The sequence below is a fragment of the Lissotriton vulgaris genome, chromosome 9 (genome assembly GCF_964263255.1).
Source record: "Lissotriton vulgaris chromosome 9, aLisVul1.2, whole genome shotgun sequence".
Taxonomy (NCBI): Eukaryota; Metazoa; Chordata; class Amphibia; order Caudata; family Salamandridae; genus Lissotriton; species Lissotriton vulgaris.
The window spans coordinates 641,269,252-641,293,071 of record NC_141697.1 but is presented as its reverse complement, the minus strand read 5'-3'; the positions used below and the strand labels follow the sequence as shown (position 1 = coordinate 641,293,071).

Below are 23,820 nucleotides of genomic sequence, written 5' to 3'. Positions count from 1 at the left end.
GGAAAACAATCTAACAATGTAGTCGATGCCCATGCGCACTATCATCGAAAGGAGGAGTCACCTTACCTCGTGACTGCGAAAGACTTGTCAGGAGTATGCAAAGCATGTGAATCTACAGCTCTACATGCCAAGAAAATATGCTTATTGGGTAAGTAACATAAGCCTTATGATAGACACATACCCTTGCTACAGATTCATCATGGCCTTTCCTCCTCCACTGAGGAGTTCAGTGCTATAATAAGATCTCAAGGTATGCAAACGTGTTATGTGTATGTTGCTATTTTTGCTTTCTTGGTTTCTTCACACACACACCTTGATAGGGCTCGCAATAAATTAAGAAAGTCATGCCAGCATGCCTTTTGGCACTTGCTAATCTCTAGTGTTGTCACATGTGGAAGCAATGTCGCTGTTGGAACAGCTTGGCTTTACCTGGCAGCGCTCAAGAGCTATTGCTAGAGAAAAGCTTTTCCAGAGCAGTTCGAAGCCTGGAAGGGATAGTGCTTAAGATGTGCATTTGTCCCAGAAATTTTGTTTCTAAAGGTAAGTAACATTCATTGCATGGGGTCTTCCATGATCATTGCATCATTCTTAGCCTCAGTATAAGAAGTTCTTCAATACTTTTGACATTTACTAGATGATCTCTTGAATTATCCGTCCATCAAGGCCTACTCAGCGACTGCTGCATGAATAGAGAGAAGAGAAACTCACTTACCCTTGAGTTGTCGTGTCTGCAGAGAGTCGGTTTGTTCACTGACTAGTCTGGACTCCTCTACTCAGAAACCTCCAGGTAGATTCTGCTTTCATCTGAACCACCGTTGGTTTGCTCAAGCACCTTATGTTAAAGCGGACCTTTTTAATTTGCTGTACCTCACTGTTTTGGACAGGCAAACTCAAAGTACAAACACCAACTTAACCTTAACTACAGGATCACAGGCATATTGTTAACTTATCCAATGTGTGCACATAAGGCCATGTCTGTTTCATGTAAGCCAAGTTAAAGAATTGTCTGCTTTTTTAAGGACCTCAATTTCACCAATATCCGTTTCATTTGACCATGTCATCCAGCTGACATTCCATAATTTTTTTTCTTCACTTAGGAGACGGATGACAGTGAAACGGAAGATGAGGACGAAACACAACAGCTGCCTGCAAACCAACAGACAGCCAGGTTTCAGAGGTAGGTGTAGATGAAGTGAGCAGTTGTTACTAACGACAAGTTGTGATCTCCATCATAGGATCTTATTTCATAATTATAAGGACAATACTTCTGCTTGTGTATGGCTCCTGAACACTTTATTTACATAAATGCATTTCTAATTGAGTTACAAATGCAGAGAAAGTTATATTTTTTTCCTGTGTTTTCTCATCCAATTAACAGAAAAAGGTTTCATCAGGTCATTGCAGCCTAATCATTAACCCCACTGCTTAGTGAAATAGCCAAAAACATGAAGGGATTAACAATATAGCAAGATAGGCTTCATCCATAAGGAAGTGAACATCAGGGACTGTTCCCTCAAGTTGTCAGTGGCTTTCAAATCCTAGCATGCAGTGCATTGGCAGTTGTGCCCAAGCACAACTTATAGGATTAGCTTATGATTTGCTGGGTAGGTTGGTGGTATTTTGGTTATGGCTTCAATGAAGATTACCTCAATGCTGAATCAAACAGGGCTACAGACAAAAACATATTTCTTCTGCACCATTAGATCTTCTTGACAGTGCGACAGGCGAATAGAATAACAAGAACCCCTGCCTTCACTGAAACATCACCATAGGATGGTAAAACAAAAGATGAATTGATAGTAGATGATCATTAACCAAATAAGTGCCTCAGAACTACTCGACCCATCACGTTTTCTTCTTAAAATTAGCTGAATCTAGACAATAGTGCCATGTGGAAGTGTGAACAGACCTGGTAGCACCCATGATATGACAGACATAAACCACAACCAGCCAGCTGAAGCTGCTTTTTCTCTTGTTTAACCATCTTTTTGTTTGCCTAGCAACTGCTTATTATTTAATTGATAACATGTAGCTAGGCCGTATTGTGAGATGTGGAACCATGTTTGGATAGGGCTTATTTTTTTAATAAGAGTTGCCTAGAGTACCTTAAACCTTTTGTGGTGTATATGAAAACCTCTAAAATGGAGAGATCTCTGCTGGTGTAGAAAGAAATAGTCTGATGAAACCCAGAAACTGCTTTGGGCAAAAAGGAGGGTGTGTTTTCAACACTGCCCTTTTTGCCTGGACAATGGTAGAAAGTTCATTGACTGCTGGCGTCTCTACATGCTCATATAATGGCCTCTGAGACTGCTGTTTTTCATGCCAAGTGCTACAATGAAGCTTTAATGTTTAGAGAAATGTGGTCTGTGGTCACCTTTACACATTGGGCATTTGTTGCCCATTGATGAGGCCTTCTAGTTGCAGGGACTTTTGAGATTGTGGCATTTGTTAGGTTATATATAAGTAAATCACAGATGAGTCCACTGAGGGCAATTGAGGTCACTAGTTATAAGATTTACAAGGTTTTGTGGAAAGAACCTTGAGTATGGTTTTACTTGTGTTTATCACACCCATCTTGGATCAATTCTTGTTTTAATGGGGCTGATTTGTTTCGTACTTAATAATATGCATCGACCACTGAATGCTCTGCAAATTTTGCAATGAGTGTTGTTTGAAAGTCTCACTAGAGGTTTGTGTGTACCCTGAAATGCTCCATTATGCCATGAGAATGCCCTTTTAAAATGGGGTCTTGCCGCCATTGCTGCCGTGAGGGGAACGGCTTGCTCTGCCAAATACACACCGTGAGGGCAACGGCCAACATCGCTTGACATGCGCCGCGAGGGGAACGGCTAAACTACATCTCCCAGCAGCCCTGTTCCTCTGATGCTGCACGCGTGCCCGGAGGCGCAATAAGAGCACCGTCGACCTCCCGCAGTGCGGGACGCGTGCAGGCGTGCCCGGGCCAAGGGTGGGCCCGTTTGCGCCCCGAGGAGGCCTGGCTGGGCCACCTCTCTGACAGGCTCCATTCTCCAAGCTTCCCTGCGGTGAGTTACATGCGTGTTGTTATTACGATATATATCACGCCATGGGGAACGCACCATCTTACCAAGCACCCGCACACTTCCATTGACCGCATGTTGGCAAGAGCAGTTCATATTGTTACTCCGAGATTGAGTTAATTGAGAGGCGACTGTCCTTGGGACTAACAACCCCACAGATTGCTTTATCGTCTGAGAAAGGTGATTGTATTAGACGGAGTCTTGGGATCAACTGCGAAATAAAAGTGCTGACTGGCTTGTCAAACACAAAGGGTTTAGGGTGGCAAATATAAGCAACATTATAATGGTGCCCATTGAGGGAGACTGTTGTCATCAATTTCCGTGAACCGGCACTGGTAAGATCGATATTGATGACACAGGAACTTAACAGATTCATACCTACTCTTATTTGGTCATTGCCCCTTGGCTTCTTCTATAAACCGAACTCTGGGCAAAACACACGTGTTCTCTTCCAGGGGATCCTCATCAATAGTCATAAGCACTGAATATTCCCGCCCATGTGCGGGACCCCGGAAACAATATAAAAATATATATTAAAAAACACATATGTCTCGTTCCAAATATATGTATAAACATATATTATTTTTCTCACACCAATGCAGCTCCAAAACCAAGGCTAGACAATGTAAATACTTGTATATGCACAGCAATTAGGAAGGAAATAAAAAACACATTAAGTCAAATAAGGCTTGAACTTGGTGTTTTAATGAGTAAACACACTCATAAATCCTGAAAATTGCTCATAAAAGACATTGTTAGCCATAAGCTGCATTGAAAAGCAATAACATAGAAACTGAAAGCATTTTCGGCTAAAAACTGGCACCGTGCCTTTAAGGCAGCCATGACCCCAGGCTTCCCATCATGCCTCAGGGGTGACAGTTAGGTCAGTTGTTCTTTCCGGCTCCTTCTGTCAGGAAGGACCCTGGTATAACAGCTCCCACCTTTTTTTGACTTTCTGTCAAAAATACTGGGTGATTTACTTCAATTTTTACATTCACTCGACGGTTTTTTGCCTTCGAGAGATAGTATTGCCTTTTTTAGAACAAAAAAGGTTAATTTTTCTGTCAAAATGCCTTCGCTTTTTGACTTCTGCCCTTCCTGTGGGAAGAAGAAGGCTAGGACTTACACACATCCTGTGTGTGTCCTCTGTCTACCTGACTCTCATTCTGCAGAAATTTGTGATCACTGCAAGTCCTTGACAAGAAGAACTCTCAAAGACAGAGAAAGAAACATAATCTACAGACTTTCTGAGAGAGGTAGGTCTCCAAAGAGACAGAAAAAGCGGAGGATGCGGTCGACGTCGAAAGAGGTCCCGACCTGCTCTCCTTCGGCGTCGGGATCGGCGGCGAAGATTCCACCGACGATGTAGACGAGTCAACTTCCCTCGACGGTGAAGACTTCAGTGTCGAGAGTCAAGGTACCTTGGCTGCCGTCAACCGGGCGACGTGCAGCATCGAGAGAGAGGTCGACGTTGGAGCATAGAAGCTCGAAGTAGAGGCATTCACAGCCGTCGACAGGACTTCGGCACTTGAAGTCGAGACAACCATCGCAGTCCAGTCGAGGACATTCAGCATCCAGGCATCCTCCGCCGGCGCACAGTGATCGGCGCTCTGTGTCGAAGGCCTTCATTGACGTCGCCTCGCCGGCGTTCGACGTCAAGGCATGGGACTCCAGTGCAGTCTTCAAAGGTTCACCATTCATCGCAGCCTCAGCCAGTGGTGGCGCAGCACATCGAGACATCGAGTCCGCCGGCTCCGTCTTCGGGTCATGGGCCTACATCTCAGAGGTCCTCAAGATCGGCTTCAGCTGCGGAAGGTGACCAGGGCTCTCCAGGGAGCATCAGTCACGCTGCCCAGAAGAAGAGAACGCCAGAGCATCGTGGGTCTCGCAGTCACACAAGATCCCCGGCTTATCCCTTGAGCCTGTCTTCCTTGTCAGGCTCATCTTCTGGTCCTGATGTCATCATTTATACCTCGGGCCGCGAGGGATCAAGGCGTTCGCCTACACCTTCTCCACATGGGCAAAAGGATCTCTCCAGTGAGAAGAGACCATACAGAAGTCGCCTGCCCCTAGACTGTCACCGCGATAGTATAGACCACTACATCACTGGGCGACAGACAAGGAGACAGCATCTCGAATGCAGCAGCTGATCTCTAGGCCTAGAGAACGATCACGCTCTCCGGTGAGGCCCAGGGAAAGATCACGCTCACCAGTGCGCCATAAGGACAGATCACGCTCTAGGGCGCGATCCAGCAGGCGTAGATCAAGATCTAGGAGCAGAAGGAGAGAACGAAGATCTCCTACTACATCTTCTTCTCCGACACGCTCCCATAGAGACTACTCGCCCACTTTGACGGACTCCCCTCCATCAAGAGTATCTCCAATCAGTGATATCTTCACCTTTCAGGACATACTGGGTAGAGGGGCTCTGAAACTGGGAGTTCCCCTAACAACTCCGCAGGTCAAGACCTCAGTGATTTTCGAAACGCTACATCACAGGTCTGCACCCAAACCCCTTTTGCCGTTGGTGCCTGGAATCATAGATCCAGTGATGGAGGTATTCCTCACCCCAGCAACGATCAAAGCAGCTCCGGCGAGGATCCTTAAAAAATACAGGTCTTCAGAAGAGGACTCTCTGTTTCTTAGAGCTGATCCGCCCCCGGACTCAGTAATTATCGCAGCAGCGAAGAAGTCCAGTGCGGTCTCCTCCTCCGCCACTGTGCCTCCGGACAAGGTCAGCAAGACGCAAGACTCGTGGGGGAGACAAGTCTGTAGTACGTCAGCATCTTTTCTCAAAGTATCCAACGCGGAAGCCCTTTTGGGGCGTTACGATGGGTCCCTGTGGGATTCTCTACAGCGCTTTGTAGAGAAACTCCCTCAAGAAGACCGTAAAGACTTTGAGGAAATCCTTCTGGAGGGCAGTCAAGTCTCCAACCAGATTATAGGTGCCGCAGCGGACGGGACTACCCTGGCGGCGAAAGGATATGCCCATGGAATTTCGGCAAGAAGATCATCCTGGTTGCGCTTAACGGCTTTAAAACCAGAAGCTCAGGCGCGCATATTGAACTTGCCCTTCTCAGGGACTTCGTTGTTTGGAGCGAGCACGGACGAAGAGATGCAGCGCATGAAAACAGAGCTGGACACTCTCAAGGCGGTAGGGCTTGAGAAGAAAAAGGAGTTCAAGAAGAAATATCGCTCCTACAACAAGGGCTCTTCAAAACAGCGGGTTCAAACCCCTCACTGGCAGAAGAGCCAAGACCAGCAGGGACAGCAGAAGTCCCAATATAGAGGAAAGCGTAATTCTAGAGGAGGAGGGAATCAACACCAGGGCAACAACACCGGCAAATCCCAGTCAAAGCAATGAGTCCTTCCTTCCCCCAGCGCCGTGGACCACTCTAGTGGGGGGAAGCCTAGCGGGTCATTTGCAGGAGTGGCAAAACACCACAAAAGACAGATGGGTATTATCTACACTTCAGAATGGATACTGTCTTCGTTTCGGTCATCGGCCTCCACCAGTCCCCCCCCAATGGCAACATCGAACCATCAATTGCACCTTCTGAAAAAAGAAGTTGCCACTCTCCTCTAAGTCAGCCATCGAGAGAGTGCCAGTGTCTCAAAGGGGAAAAGGTGTGTACTCCCGTTATTTTCTGGTCAGAAAAAAGGGCCAAAAGGCAGAATACAGACCCATTCTGGATTTGCGAACACTCAATCTGCATGTCAAAAAGGAAAGGTTTCGCATGTTGGCGCTGCACCAAATGTATCCACATCTCAGGAGGGGAGATTGGATGTGTTAGCTGGACCTTCAAGATGCCTACTTTCATGTTCCGATACACTCCAGTCACCGAAGATTTCTTCGGTTCCGGGTGGGGACCTCCCACTATCAGTTCAAAGTCCTGCCGTTTGGGTTGAAGTCGGCTCCCCGGGTGTTCACGAAGTGTGTTGCAGTGGTAGCAGCCGCTCTACGCCGCAGAGGGGTCTTCGTATACCCATACCTGGACGATTGGCTGTTGAAAGGTCCTTCCCCAGACAGTGTAAGAAGTCAATTCCATACTTGCATCGAGCTCTGCCGGCGACTAGGGCTACATGTCAACTTCGGAAAATCAGTCTCTCAGCCCACCCAAAGGATTCATTTCCTAGGAGCTCTGCTAGAATCCGAGGTAGGAAAAGTGTTTCCTTCAGAGGAGAGACAGTTTTCGATAACCAAGAAATGTCAGCTGCTTCTTGGCAACAAGGCTCAGAAAGTGCGCAGGATTGCCTCCCTGCTAAGGTCGATGGCATCATGCATCTTCCTGATCCCGAATGCCAAACTTCGAATGCGTCCTCTTCAGCAGGATCTGGAGGACAAGTGGGACCAACAATCGGCTCGCTGGAACGATCACATCACCCTCTCAGACGCAGCTCGAGCTTCCATTCCATGGTGGACCAAAAAGCAAAATATGCAGGTGGGAGTTCAGTTCCATCAACCTCCCCCTGTACAGTCACTGATCACGGACGCTTCCCTTCTGGGCTGGGGAGCGCATATGGGTCAACTTCAGGTGCAAGGTCTGTGGTCTCCCAAAGAGAGTACCTACCATATCAACATGCTGGAGTTGAGAGCAGTCCACTTAGCTTTCAAAGCGTTCCTTCCCTCGATTCAAGAAACTTCAATTCTAGTACAGACGGACAACACCACCACGATGTACTAGTACAGACGGACAACACCACCACGATGTACTACTTGAACAAACAGGGGGGAACACGCTCACGTACTCTGTCGTTGGAAGCGCAGCGGATCTGGCATTGGCTTCTGGCTCGTAAGTTGTCCATCGCAGCAGTCCACCTCCCAGGAGAGCAGAATGTGAGGGCGGACGCTCTAAGCCGTCATTTCGATGACAAGGACGACTGGGTCCTCCACGACGCAGTGGTAGAAGAACTTTTCCAATCCTGGGGTCGTCCAACCATAGACCTGTTCGCGGACGACCAAAACACCATATGCCAAGACTTCGCCTCCAGGTTCTACCGGCCAGGATCGAGAGGGAAAGCTCTTTTGATCGACTGGTCAGGGGAATTTGTGTACGCTTTTCCGCCCCTTCCGTTGATTCCGAAGGTGGTGAGCAAGCTGACACACTTGTGCACAACGATGATACTCATCGCCCCAGACTGGCCGAGGCAATGGTGGTACACGGACCTGCTTCACCTGTCCGTGACTCCTCACAAGAGGCTACCATGCAGGCCGGACCTGTTGTCCAAGATGAACGGGAGGATCCACCATCCTAACCTTCCGTCACTGAGCTTGGCAGCATGGCTCCTGAGGTCATACAATACAGCCATCTAGGGTTGCCAGAGGACTGCATGTTCATCCTGAAAGAGACAAGATGTCCCTCCACAAGACATTCGTATTCATGCAAGTGGAAGAGATTCTATATGTGGTGTATACAGAATGGTCCTAATCCTGTACAATGTCAGGAGGAAGCAGGTTTTCCTTATTTATTATATCTGGCTAAAGCAGTTTTAAAGTTTAATTCCATCAAGGTGCACCTAGCGGCTATAACAGCTTATAGGCGGTCACCTTCACAAACCTCTTTTTTCCAGTTACCATCTGTCAAAAACTTCCTGCAAGGGTTGAAAAAAGTGTACCCTCCAGTGCGTCCTCCTTCTCCTCCATGGGAGTTGAACCTGGTGCTATCAAAGCTAATGGGTCCGCCTTTTGAACCCATTCATAAAGCTACTTTACAACATCTTTCATGGAAAGCAGCTTTTTTGGAAAGCACTGAATCTCCTGAGGCGGAAGCCGGGAGCACAACCGCAAAAACATATTTAAAAAAAGTTTGAGTGTCACTATTACATTGTTTTTAATCCTACCTGCACTCTGTTTTCGGGGCTCTACCACGCTCCCGATACACCCGCGCAGCGGATATTCGCGCTGCCGCGGGACAAACCCCAAAGTCCTTTGCCGCCATTCCCGGCGAGCCCACAGGCCACGCCCCCTGATTCCACTACTTAAGGACGCTGATTGCAAGCGCCACTTAAAGCACTGAATCTCCTGAGGCGGAAGCTGGGAGCACGACCGCAAAAGCACATTTTTTAAAAATTTGAGTGTCACTATTACATTGTTGTTAATCCTACCTGCACTCTGTTTTCGGGGCTCTACCACGCTCCTGATACACCCGCGCAGCGGATATGAGCAATGCCGCGGGACAAACCCCAAAGTCCTTTGCCGCCATTCCCGGCGAGCCCACAGGCCACGCCCCTTTTGAGAGACTACGCCCTCACTGCCCCTCCCCCTCTCTGTATAAAAATGTGCATCCTCCGGAAGCGCAGCGGACGAGCGCAGCGGGAGCGCCGTTTGCACGCCGAAGGCGCGCCAAAGGAAAGCCCGTCTGCGCCCGTCCGCGCTAGGCCGGGCCCAGGGCCCGTAACCCCTGGAGGAAACAGTTAATACCTACACGCCTGAGCTGCTACTTTCCCTGCGACCCCCTGTCAAACACAACTGTGAAATCTTATCCAACTACAGGAACAACTCTATCCATCCGAAATGGGCCCCTTACCAACCCCGTCGCAACAAGTCCGTAATCTTGGCATTACCATTGACAATGGCCTAACTATGGAGCCCCAGGTCAACAACCTCACAGCTACCTGTTTTACAATACTGAGATGGCTCAGAAAAATCATTTGGATGCTCCCGGACGACACACAAAAACTGTGGTCAACGCACTAATAGCCTCCCGTTTAGACTACGGTAATGCCCTTTATTTAGGGGCATCACAGGCAGTCATGCGACGCCTCCAACTGGTACAAAATGCTGCAGCTAGACTGCTATGCAAATGCAACAGGAGGGAACACCTGTCCGGTCACCTTAAGGCGCTCCACTGGTTAAGAATCGAAAATCGGGTCAAATTCAAAACTCTTAGCCTCATGCATAGAATAAAATGGGGCAATGCCCCTAGATACCTCCAAACCCTCGTGCATACCTACACGCCGGCTCGATGCCTGAGATCCTCCACTCAAGGACTTTTCTGTGTCCCCAAAACACGCCGAGCGAGGATGGGAGGAAGATCCTTCTCCCTTCTAGGCCCCAAGCTCTGGAACTCCCTACCACAACCTCTCCATTTGGAAACTCGCTACACTCATTTTCGCAAAGCCATTAAGACCTGGCTGTTCAACCAGTAACCTGTTCCGGTCTCTTTCCTGAGACTTTCTCCTGCCTTTATGGTTCAGTATCTTCTAGCGCCGGGAAACCCTTTTTGGGTAGCTGTCGCGCTCAATAAGCCCAATAAATAAATAAATAAATAAATCATGTCAGCTCGCAGGGTGAGCGAGATTCAAGCTCTCTGTTCCTCTGAACCCTATACGGTGTTCCATTTGAATAGAGTGGTGCTACGGACGCATCCATCTTTTCTGCCTAAAGTGGTGACAGATTTTCATGTAAATCAGACCATTTCTCTGCCCACTTTCTTTCCCAATACCTCCACACCAGCTGAGAGGGCTGTGCATTCTTTAGACCTGAAAAGAGTTTTAAAGTTCTATCTAGATAGGTCTAAGGTTATTCTTCACTCTGATCATCTCTTTATCGATCAGGACAGGTCATGCTGCCTCAAAACGTTCTATCTCTAGATGGATCGTTTCATGTATTAAACTTTCGTACCAGCTAGCGCAGAAACCCCTGGGGATTTCTCCCAGAGCGTATTCCACCAAACGGAGAGCTGCGACTGCGGCTTTCCTCGATAATGTGCCCATGTCTGAGATTTGTACGGCGGCGACCTGGAGGTCCGTCCATACATTTACCAGACATTACTGTCTCGATTCTGACACGAGAGCAGATACCCAGGTAGGCCAGGCCTCCTTGCGGAATCTGTTTAGCAGCTAGTTTTGGGCTGCTATGGTTGGTCTTTTTGAGTTGGGTCATGTACTTCTCACTTACCTGCAGGTGGTTGATGGGCTTGCTATTCTATTCAGTGCTTAGGACTATTGATGAGGATCCCCTGGAAGAGAAGGATAAGTTACTTACCTGTAATCCTAGTTCTCTTTCAGGGGTATCCTCATCAAAGTCATAAGCAACCCATCCGCCTCCCCAGGTAAATGAGAGCTGTACGTCTCTGACTTGTGGTTTAGCCCTGACTTCAGGGTTATGCAAAGAACAAATGACCTAACTGTCACCCCTGAGGCATGATGGGAAGCCTGGGATCATGGCTGCCTTAAAGGCACGGTGCCAGTTTTTAGCTGAAAATGCTTTCAGTTTCTATGTTATTTCTTTTCAATGCAGCTTATGGCTGACAATGTCTTTTATGAGCAATGTTCAGGATTTATGAGTGTGTTTACTCATTAAAACACAAAGTTCAAGGATTATTTGACCTAATGTGTTTTTTATTTCCTTACTAATTGCTGTGCATATACAAGTATTTACATTGTCTAGCCTTGGTTTTGGAGCTGCATTGGTGTGAGAAAAATAATATATGTATGTACATATATTTGGAGTGACATATGTGTTTTTTACATATATATTTTTATATTGTTTCCGGGGTCCCGCACATGGGCGGGAATAATCAGTGCTTATGACTTTGATGAGGATACCCCTGGAAGAGAACTAGGATTACAGGTAAGTAACTTATTTTATTTTATTTATTTATTTTTAGAGTTTTGTATAGCGCGAACTTGAACCGATTAGGTTATCAGAGCGCTTTACATAGCACCAGTTCCGTTACATGTTTTCACAGCAGTTTACATAGCATCAGTTACGTTACACATTTCAGGAACTTGAACCGATTAGGTTATCACAGCGCTTTACATAGCACCCGTTCTGTTACATGTTATCAAAGCACTTTACATAGAGTCAGTTACGTTACACATTTCAGGAGCGCATTTCTTTTGTTCTAGTGAGTAGGGTTATCTCTTCACACGGGGGAAGGGATACATCTGGCTATATTCCAACAGTCACAACAGTTACAACAGTCACACAGGCGACTAGTCGTTACAGCTATAACTCTAAACACAGGGAGGGGATACACATGGGTACAATCTAAGAGTCACATAGGATACTAGTCATTAGAGTTATCTTCTGTCTGCACAGGAGGGATATGACTGGAAACACTCTAAGGGTGGGAGCCCAGGAGGGAGATGACGCAAAGGGAAGAACCATTTGAGGATCATCCACGGGGAAAAGGGTTAAGGATGGGGGAGTGGGAGGAGGGCTAGAGTCCAGAGACACTGTCCGATAACAGCAGCAGGGTGACGGTCAGGACAGAACAAAAGACAAGAAGTCCAGGAGAGAAGGTGGAAGCCCAGGTGGGAGATGAAGTTGGAGGCCAGCCGCAGGTGCGTCCCCGCCCGGCTCGGCTCCGCCCCCTTTCTTTCATATCATAAATGAACTGTTCTGTTTTTTTCCATACGCCTGACATGATGATGACAGAAGTCGCATTGATGTAGTTTGGAGTTATGAATTTTCTATCTGTTCTGTTTTTCCCGGGGCTGCCTCTATTCAGACATCCTGATCTGTCATCTTGGCACACTCTGTGACGTGCTTGATGCAGAGCCGTCTTGACAAGTGCTGGACATCAGCGGCAATTCCGAGCAGGCAGTGTACATTTCTCCAGGTGAAGTGACAAAACGTAAAAGTGTAAAGAGCGCTGTGCAGTAAGCGCTGGGGGCCGATGGTCAAGTAGCGGCGCCGACCGATAGTTGCAAGTCACACCCGGCCGCCATTTTAAGGTCAGGCAGGCGTGGGAAGGCAGATTGTGACCGGGGCCGCCCCCGGTGTCTTGCCGCTACCGAGGCCCCCGGAGACTATCCTCAACTAGAGGCAGCCCCTGCGTCCCTCCGATTTCGCCCGACAAGCGTACCTCCCACAGAGAGTTGAGGTCATCGGCGCTCTCATCAGGGCTCCGGCCGCCATTTTGCCCGCGGCCGTCCTCTCCTCGCGTCTCCTCACCGATCCAGCCGCTGCAGCGGCACCAGGGGCGATCGGAGCAGCCCCGCAGGTGCCCTGCATCTTCCGCTTCATATGGGTGCCGAAAACAGCCCACTGGCCACTGGGGAACCGCCAAACCAGGCTCCCGAGCAGCGCCGGAGCCGGGAGCCGAGATGGAGCACGACCGCCCGGCTCGGCTCTGCCCCCCGTCCTGGCTTAGATAGCCTGCTGCCTATCTCAACATTAGCTGAACCTGCCCGCTCCAGACCCATGCTCAACTCCTTGGGACATGATGTTTTGAAACTACATAATCCAAACTTGCACGTGCTAAACTGGAATATTGCCGGCTTAGCTTCTATAATAAGCTCTTGGGATTGGGTCAGTGTGGTCCAAAAATATGATATCCTATGTTTCAAGAAAGTTGGGCAACAAGAGATTTATATTTGAAGGGTTTGAATGTTTTAATATTATTGTACCCGTCCCCAATAAAGTCAATATCTCCTCAGGTGGCAGTACTAAAACTCTTACCTCAAATAGCAACAACTTTTAGGCCCTGATTTACACATGGGAGGGGGAGGCTCAATTTGTTTTCATACATTTTTATAATAATTATTTTTTTTACTGTACCTAATATGAATTTTGTTAATCTGTTTAACTTTGTTTCGGATTTACAAAGCCAAATGGAGTCCCACAATTTAGCTGGAATCTGTTTCGGTGGCGATTTTAACGCTAAGATTGCTAGGGCAAATGAACTGGTCATTGCCCATCCAATTCACGTGCACTCATGTAAAAGGGGGATAGAACTGCTGGATCACCTGTCACACCACAATGTATCAAATGTGATGGATATCGCAGCCATAAATTATAATGACAGTTGTTTAATCCCTACATATAGAGGTCGCGGTTGTGCCTCAATTATAGATTGTTTTTATATCTGCCTCATAAGAAGACTTTTTATTAAAAGCTGAGGTCGTATCTACTGTGCATGGGGACCATAACCCAATCTCGACTATAATCAGGTTTGCCCCCAGACCGGATTTTGTTAAAGAACCTGGGACCAGTAATTTAGTGCCCTCGACAGATAATTTGAGTGAATTGGGAAGGCATTTATAACAGTAAATTGTTCTCTAAAATGTTAACAACATACTCATCACCTATTGAGATCTGTCTGTCTTCTATTGATCCCAATCCTGATGCAGTTAATGCTTTCAGCCACCTATGTGCTGGTATTAAGCAAATGATCTCAAGGACCGCACTTGATGATAACCAGAACCCAAAGTGGTTTAATAAGGCTTTTTAGTGGGAAAATAGAGAGGTCTGTGTAGCACTTACAGTGGTACCAAGGGATGTAAGCCTTGTTAGATCGCTGAGGCGATATTATAAACAAGTAGCTAGGCAGCGGAAAGAAGAGATCTTGAAAGAACGTTGGGACAATCTTGCTTGTGCCACTAGACTCAATAATACAAACAGTTTTTGGGCAGCAGTTAAGGACATGACATCTATGGGCCTTACACTTACCCCCTTAAGCTGCAACATAACCAGTGAAGCCTGGAAGCTCACTTTTCTAAAACTTACACAGCTCCATCTCAGAGCGAGGACCCCTTTGACATTCATGACGCTTCGCAAATTCAGATATCAGTATTAGAAGTTGAGGACGCCATCCGTCAAAGCTTAGGCAACAAGGCCCCCGGCCCCGACGGGCTTTCCTTCGATCTTATCAAGCATAAACTGGAGTTCTGGGCGCTCCTTTTACTTAATGTTTTTAAAAATGTAATAAATACTTCTATTCCTAGCACATGGTCGACCAGCATTATCGTCCCGATTTTTAAAAAGGGGTACTGATCCAACCCTAGTTGTTATAGACCGATCTCCCTGATTGATTGGGAGGGTGCTATTCAATAAAATTAGGTCCTGGGCTGTCAGCTAAATTGGGAACTGTGGAGCAATGCCTAAATCTCAATTTGATTATCGGCAAATATACTATAGCCCGGCAATCTCACATTTACTTGGCTTTTATGGACCTTACCTCAGCCTTCTACTTTAATAGGTCACGTTTATGGTCATGCCTTTTAAAATACGGGTTGGATGAGGTTTTAGTTATTTTTTTAGGTCTCTCCCTGATCCAGCCCATGTGCTGGTCTGGGCGAGACATTTAGTAGCTCTGAAAAGTGCTACTTCCCGGCGACCAGCTTACCATCACGCGCATAAGCGCGTGCGTGACTTGCACAGCTGCCATCGGGTGCTCTCACTTTCGCCGCACAAGCGCGCTTTTGCTGAGCACTTTCGCTCGCGGCTCACGTCCTGACTATTGGTTTACAACTCTCTAGACCCTCACCGTCCAGAGGCCTCCCCAGGATACCTACTCCTCCCCCGCCAGACGGTGCACTTCGAACTATACCAGACGGACCGCTCTCTGGGTATTCGGTCCCTATCGCTTCACACCCATCATATTGCCGCCACTAACACGTAGCATTCCCAGGGGGATCCCTTGATCGCCGACTTGTTACCTCCCTAGGCGGCACAGGAGCATTTTAGCCCACAGCCCAGATTCCTTCCCATTAACATCCTCACACCTTTTTCCTATGCGCGCACCATCCCCCCTCCCTTGATTTCACCTATGTCTCATTATCCTTTATGATGCATCGCGCTGGAAACTTGGGGTCCCCCAACGCTCGGGACCACTGTCCAGTGCCCCATGTCTTTATTTCGTTGTCGTCCTCCCGGTTTCACATACACACCGTTTTGTCTCCCCCTTTCACACCCTTGCGTCTAATCCCGCACTCGTGCCCAGAGGAATTCTGTTTTTCTACCTCCATGAAGCAGGCAGATGCAGCTGCCAGCCTTTACTGGCTTGCTACTTTCACCCCCCTTCCTGGCTCTCCCAATATCGCCACCCCACTGGTGCTGCACTTATGTAGGCACAACCTGCCATTGTCATTTCCCGACTGCCGCATTGCACATCTGTAGGCACTACCTGCCATACACTGTTTTTCCCGACCGCCGCCCTGCAGCAATCCATGTGGCAGACAAGTGCTACACATGGCGGTCCATCTGCCTCTGCATACGCATTCTTTCATCTCACAAGTCCGGCCTGTTGCTTCACTCACTACCTCCTCCTTGTTCTCTCCTGTTATACTCTGTGCTTCTTTCTGTCCCCCGTCAGATCTCTTAGTTGCATGTTGTTTTTGTTTAGTCACATAAAACAAATAGCTGCACTGTGAGATTAATAATCCCTGTCTACCCTCAATGACTATAATTGGTATTAGCCTAAATTAATACAACACTGCAATTATGCGATCTTTGAAAATAGCCATGTTAACACGAGGGAATTCCAGCAGATGCAGGGGGAGGAGCCTTCTTTAATCTATTATGGAGTCAGACTGCGTTTTTTTTCCTTTAAAGAAACTCCTAACCCTGGCTAGTAACGGAGAGTGGGGGTCGAATCAAATTGAGTACAAAACATTCCGTAATGAGTCACAGTCCTAGATTAAACACCACATGTACCTATTGTTTGCATTGTCTACATGCTGGGATATTAACCCTTCCGATCCTCATGACGAGCTCAGCTCGTCATGATGCACAGTTGAGCTGTGCTGATGACGAGCTGAGCTCGTCATAAATAAAGTAATAAAGCAATTTCCAGCACAGGGGGGGGGGGGGAAAACGCCTAGCAGCCATGGTGTTAAAGTGCTACACTTAAACTTTGACGTGTGCAGTTTTCTGTGAGTCGGAGAGGCTCGCACACCGCCGTGCTTTGTGCGATGTTTATACAGCACCTTTATCGCTGTGTATCTGTGGACGGCTGATATGGTCTGGATTAATGGCTGCAGCGACCGCGTTTCTGGCTGGGCCTGCGAGCCGCAGGTTACCGGGTTGTCTCACGCGGGATGCCTTTTAAACTGCAGAACTGCGGTTTCCTTTCAGCCACCCAGCTGCTCCTAATCCTTAGACATAAACACGAAGTATGGCGAGCACACACAGATTGTCACGCCGTGCTCATTAAGGACTAACCAGGCTCAGGCATGTAGGGCTAGATGCAACCACGGGCTTTATTTGTGTAAGTGGGACAGAGAAAGCGCGCCCTCTGTCGCAGCAAGCCTTGCAAAGCGCTCGCAAACGAAACCAAAGCCAGAACAATGTAACATTTTCATATGTATGTGATGCAGACCGGCATTGCTGTGAATTGCTAGATTTGTTTTCCATTGTAAATAAATAAGTAGGAAATGAGTTACTTGGAAGGGACAAATCCAACTCGCAGTGGTTCATCGCCTGGTGGGCTTACGTCTAAAGCAAATACGACCAACTGTGAAAAAATGGGAACAGTGGCTTCCGTTGTGAAACGACCTTAGTTTGCTTAGAGCACATAATTCTTGTTTCATTACAGTTTTGTTTTTTTAAATTGTAAAAGTGAAATGATGCAGAGGTATTTTTTATCCTGCTAACGAATGTTTCAAACTAAAGATACACCCGGCATTTTTAAGACGAAATATAAGTACATTCTTTTCTACCTCCACAATAATTGTTTTAACATTCACTAATGGCAATTCCAATTGATGAGTTACAAATATTTTCTGCTGCATCTAGTTGTGGCCTGTGGGCTTTTTACAGTAGCCTAAATATGCCCGCTGAAAACACAATACACAGGGGCTTGTCATTAGTTAAACAGACTCTATACTATTAGACATCAATGCAAAGTTTCAAGATATAATTGGAATACATCAATTTAGATTGTTCACTTAGGATTTTGGCTGAAGGCGAAAATCCAACTAGAGCCAATCAAATAACAATCATTGGCATAGCCAATAGGTCTTGCCTTTGGGACCTTAGAAGTGTTTTGCCATGCAACAGTTGATGTTGTTGCACCAAGGATATTGTGCTGGTTGCCTAAACACTTATAAGATCCCAGAGGCGAGACCTATTGGCTATGCCAATGCTTGTTTCGCTTATTTGCAGAGGGACTTGAAGGCTCGGGTGAGGATTAGTAAGGACGGGGAGGTTTCAGGTGACTTAATTATTGGTAGAGGGGTCAGGCAGGGGTGCGTACTGCCCCTACTCCTATTTATTTTATACATTAATGATTTACACAACGTACTGTCTGAACTAACTACTGATGTCCTGGTGATTAATGGCAATACACTACTCGTCCTACTATACGCGGACGACGCGGTCCTAATAGGCCACACTCCAAACGCACTTTAGTTAGGGGCTTTGTAGATTTTATGGCTAGCCTAGATCTTTGTACTAATTTTTAAGAAATCATTTTTAATGAGCTGCGGACCCAAAAAGCACCTTATTAATACAATTACCTCAGGTTCTGAACGCTTGCTATGCACTTGCACTTTCCCATATCTGGGGCTAGTATTTTCAGATAATGGTTCCTGGGCACCCTATTTGGCGCTCAGCAGTAGTACATTTTCAAAGGCCACTAACTTAATTTTGTGCCTTCCGCAACCTAAAAGAACTGAGGTAGTGCTATCTATAATGAAAACACAGTGCATACCCACCGCAACATACAGTACTGAAGATTGGGGTTTTACAAAATGTTGTAGCATTCAGGTAGAAGAAAATAGATTTTGTCGAAGACTTTTTGGGGCGCCAATTTCTTCCTCACATCACAAGGAGTTAAAATTGGAAATCCTTAAGCTTAAGAGGGAAGATTTGATTATTTGTGTCAGCACTTTTTTGAAATGGCAGTTCGTTCACGTGCCTCAATGAGTACTTTATATTAAAATTGATTGCACTTAATTATATCTGCTGCTATTTGACATGGATCTTAAGCTTGTACTTTGGATGTTGCTCTGGAGAAATTGTTGTACTTCACGGTCCTAACTTTACAGCCTGTATTTGATTGCACTTTAATGTACTATGCTGCTAGTTGTTTATATTTGACCGTATCCATACCATATAATGCTGCTATCTGTTACATTTGTTTGCACTTTATCAAATTATGCTGCTACCTGTCATGAGAAATGTTGCCATAAATTTAAAGAATTTTGCCATACATTTTAAGAATTGGCTGCTTTGCACATTTTTGTCCTTTTGTAATACGTGTATTTTATTGCTGTGCATGTTGCATATCACAGCCCCCCTTGTTTGATTACTGTTTTAAATTGTGTAATGTTTTTAAATGTAAATTTTTGCTAGAATTTTGTTATGTGCTTTTATGGATATTTTACATCCGAATAAAGATTTATTGAGTTGAATTGGATGGGGTCTTAAAGACTGGAGCCAGTGAAGTTGTTAATTTTGGAGTACCTTTGTCTACATCCTTTGTTGGGTCCGAACCGGTAAAAAGGATGTTATTGATGTTAACACTTAATGGAGGCAACTTAGTCTTGCCTCCATTAATGACAACATGAAGCCACATGAAGGTGCCACCCATTCCAGCTGACATCACTTACTTTCTTTAGCACTGCCCCTGACAGTTATTTTATCGCCAAATTCTTTATTTTGGCAGTGTGCAGGGATGGCGGCCCGAAGAGGATTGCTTTCAAGCTGTGCTTGTCAGAAGTAGATGTTTTGCAGCATGAATCCTTTTCTGGATTTACATGCTGTGCATTATTCTGCCATCAAGTGGTTGGGTCCTGAATTGTCTCGGTTTCCAATTTTTTTCGGTTGGGCGTCGCCTACCATGATTTGTTGCTAGGTCCATCCCTTGTGTGATGTTAGACAGCACCCCGGATGTTCCTGTGCGTAGTAGCCATCTTCAGATTGTTTTACCGCCTTTGGTTCTGGAAGCAAGGGGAAACACTCTGAAGTTTTGGATGAAATCCTAAAAAAAAGTCTAGGAATTTGAGAGGAAAAAACTTGATTGAGAAGACACCGGAGAAGGAGGGAGACAGTCGGGGGATCCTTACGGAGCAACAACAACACAGAATGACTAAAATGAGGCAAGATTGGGGCCATGGGAAATGCCTTTTTCCACTTTTTCCCTAATTGCCACCACAAATTTGCGCAACACGATCCACACGACGTCTGTAACCTCTGCCTGCTGCATTATCTCACGGATAAGAACTGCGAGGCATGCGAGGTATTTGTGCCAAAGACTCTAGGCTCGCAAAAGCAGAGGGAGGACCATCACGCAGTCATGCTTGTAGGTCAGAAACAAGAGGTATCGCTGAGGGACTTGGGCCTCTCAAGCGACAAAGACAAACGGGAGATGACCACAGAATCAACACACGGAGGATCGGATATAGACATCCTCGAAGGGGACGCTGCGGGCAAGAGTACCGCCAAAAGGATGGCCAAGGACATGGAAAAGAAAATGGACAAAGTAACAAAAACCCCAAATCCGTCAAATACGAAAGGCCTAGAAAAGAAGGCGCAAAAGCTGCCCCGGCGTAGGAGAAAACAATAACCCAGGGTCAGCTGCAGTTGAAAGAACCCCACAGGTCCCATTCCATGGATATCAACGAAGGAAAGACGTCCAACTTGGCGTAGATGGCCAAACGATAGGCCGTGAAGAACAAGGACATACCTTCGGAGGCAGACTCCACCATACAAAGAAGAGTATCTTCTCGCATTCAGACGCCGAAAGGGCCCTCATAGTTGAGAAGAAGAAAAGACTCCTATAACGAAAGGAGGAGTTCAACAAGACACTAAAGGAGTTCAGGATTCTAGCTAAGCCCTCCACTAAGCCCTCCACTATCACAAAGGCTGAGGAAGAAGAGTATACCCTCCAAGCTCCGGCAAACCCTGAGAAGTACGTCAAAGAGTAATGACGTTCCAGAAGAGGAGGAAGCAACATAGCTAACACCTGCCTGAAATCAGCTCTAGATGCAGCAGATACAGCCAGCAGAAAAATGTGAACAGGCTAGGAAGGCAAAACCTGGCTCAGAATTTCAGGCTTCAAACAGGAATTACAAACTACCCTACTCCATAAACCCTTCACTGGAGGCGGCCTGTTTGGAAGGGAGGTAGAATCCATATGACAAATCAAAAAGGACAATGACACGGCCAGTACTATGGGAGCCCAGCAACAGAGAGGCACCTTCAAAAGAGGAGGATTTAACCTTAGAAGACCCACAGCAAGGGGGGTCTTCTCAACAGGGCGACATCATCATCATCATCATCAACTAAAAGGCAAACAACCACGGTCGAACCAGCAATCTGATACCAATCCTGGCAGAGACAATCAAACCGCAAACTCGCCTTTACCTGAAGGGACAGTCTCCGACTGAGGACAGTTGAGAATCTCATGGGCAGGATACCATTCATGCATTCCCCGCATTACCACAGGAAGTTGGGAGGATCTAATAGTTGTAACAGAAAAGGTACAGAAGAAGATACAATGATGGGCATCCAAGAACATAACACTAGGCGGACCTTTCAAATTAACAACTCCCTCAGGGACCATTACAGCATATACGTCCCACAAGGGTTGGTGAGCACATACAAGAAACCTGAGGGTACTGGGTCAATGGACAGACGCAGACTAATTAAAAGTTTAAATGAAAACTGTGTTCCTGGCAGTACTTAAGGCATTCCAAGCCCACATAGGAGGAAAGACAGTTTTGATCCAGACGGACAATGCAACAACGTTTTACCTCAACAAACGAGGAGAAACAAAATCATTTACCATAAGCAAGCTAGCTCTGAAAAAATGGCAATGGGACTATTCAAGGAAAATCAACCTGCAGTCAATTCACCTGCCAGGGATGGACAGCACAGAAGTAGATCAGCTCAGCAGGCAAAACAGCCATTCACACATATGGGAGATAAAGCAAAGGAGCCTGCAAAGGGTCTTCAGCCTCTGGGGGCACCAGAACTAGACCTATTTGCAACAGTGGAGAACAAGAAATACCAATTCTTCGCCTCCTGGTTTCAACGCCACCTGTCAAAAGGGAATGCCCAGTCGCTAAACTGGTCTGGGATATTTGCATACACTTTTTCTCCAATTCCTTTACTGCAGGCCACCAGACAGAGGTTCCAACTTCATGTCTGCTTACCTAAAACACAAGTGGAAAGAGTGTGGAGTGCAGTACAAGTTTACTACACCCCATCACCCACAAACCAATGGCCTTGTTGAGCGACGATTCAACAAGACCTTGAAAGGCATGATTATGGGGCTCCCTTAAAAACTCAAAAGGAGATAGGATGTCTTCTTACCATGCTTGCTTTTCGTTTCCAGAGAGGTGCCACAGACGGGAGTAGGGTTTTTCCCCTTTGAACTTCTGTTTGGCCATCCTGTGAAGGGACCACTCTGTCTTGTAAAAGATGATTGGGAGAAGTCTCTCCAAGAGCCCAAACAAGATATTGTGGACTATTTCATTGGCCTAAGGTCCAGAATGGCTGAGTACATGGAAAAGGCATCCGAAAATCTTGAGGCCAGCCAGGTGCTTCAGAAGCACTGGTATGACCAAAAAGCTGCACTGTTTGAATTTCAACCTGGGCAACAGGTATGGGGTTTTGGAGCCAGCGGCACCAAGGGCTCTTCAGGACAGATGGAGTGGCCCTTACCCTATCTTAGGAAAAAGAGTGAGGTCACCTACTTGGTTGACCTGGGCACAAGCAGGACACCCAAAAGGGTTATCCATGTGAACCTACTGAAGCTCTACAATGTCAGGGCTGACATCACCATGCTGATGGTTATGATGAGGCTCAGGAGACAGAGTGAACCGCTCCCTGACCTCCTCTCGTATAGCCCAAAAGATGGCTCAGCGGATGGAGTTGTCTTTCCAGACACCCTCTCTGCCCAACAGCAGACTGACTGCAAGCAAGTCTTGCAGCAGTATGCAAAGATCTTTTCCGTGACCCCTGGTGTACCCATGATGTGGACACTGGTGACAGTTCACCTGTCAAAAACAAAATCTATCGACAGGCTGATAAAGTCAAGGAAAGCATCAGATCTGAAGTCGGCAAGATCCTGGAGCTAGGGTTATTGAACCCTCTGAGAGCCCCTGGGCCAGCCCAGTGGTTCTAGTCCCTAAGCCTTGTCCACAGGGTGGAAAGAGAGAAATTTGGTTCTGTGTGGACAATAGAGGGATCAACTCTGTCACCAAGGCAGATGCTCACCCTATCCCAAGAGCTGATGAGTTGATAGACAAATTGGGTGCAACCAAAGTTCTAAGTACCTTACTTCACTGCAGAGTACTGGCAAATTGGCATGGCCCCAGGAGCAAAAGAAAATACCGCATTCTCCTTACCTGATGGGCATTATCAGTTTACTGTTATGCCCTTTGTTCTGAAGAATGCCCCTGCCACCTTCCAGAGGTTGGTGAATCAAGTCCTTGCTGGATTGGAGTCCTTTAGTGCAGCTTATCTACATGATATTGCGGTCTTTAGATCCACCTGGCAGGATCACCTGATCCACGTTGGGAAGGTTTTAAATGCCCTGCAAACTGTAGGCCTAACCATCAAAATGCCAGGTAGGGCAGGGAACTGTGGTGTACTTGGGCCACCTTGTTGCCGGAGGCCAGGTACAACCCTTACAGCCCAAGATCGAGGCCATCATGTACTGGGCAGCTCCAACAACCCAGACCCAAGTCGGGGCATTCCTTGGCTTGATTGGGTACTACAGGAGGTTTGTGAAGGGATATGGGTCCATTATGGCTCCCCTCACCGTACTCCAAGAAGATGCCCAAAAAGGTAAACTGGACAGTTAGTTGTCAAAAGGCTTTTACCGCCCTGAAAGAGGCTGTGCTCCGCCCCAATTATCAAAGCTCCAGACTATGCCAAGCAGTTCATTGTGCAGACTGATGCCTTTGAGCTAGGGATAGGAGTGGTCCTGTCCTAAACCAATGATAGAGACCAAGACCAACCTGTTGCTTTTATACGCAGAAAGCTTCTCCCCGGGGAGCAGCATTTGAGTGCCATTGAGAGGGAGGCCTTTGCTGTGGTTTTGTCCCTGAAGAAGCTGAGAAAATACATTTTTGGTAC

The 23,820-nt window shown here is 46.8% G+C and overlaps 1 protein-coding gene across 1 annotated transcript in view; it reads left to right on the top strand.

Moving 5' to 3' along the window:
* DRAP1 (DR1 associated protein 1) overlaps positions 1–23,820 on the top strand; it is a 206,665-nt gene that overhangs the window by 144,528 nt on the left and 38,317 nt on the right. The window contains exon 6 of the mRNA XM_086938304.1: positions 1,098–1,177. Coding sequence (XP_086794430.1) covers positions 1,098–1,177 — 80 coding nt within the window. The remainder of the gene's footprint in view (positions 1–1,097; positions 1,178–23,820) is intronic.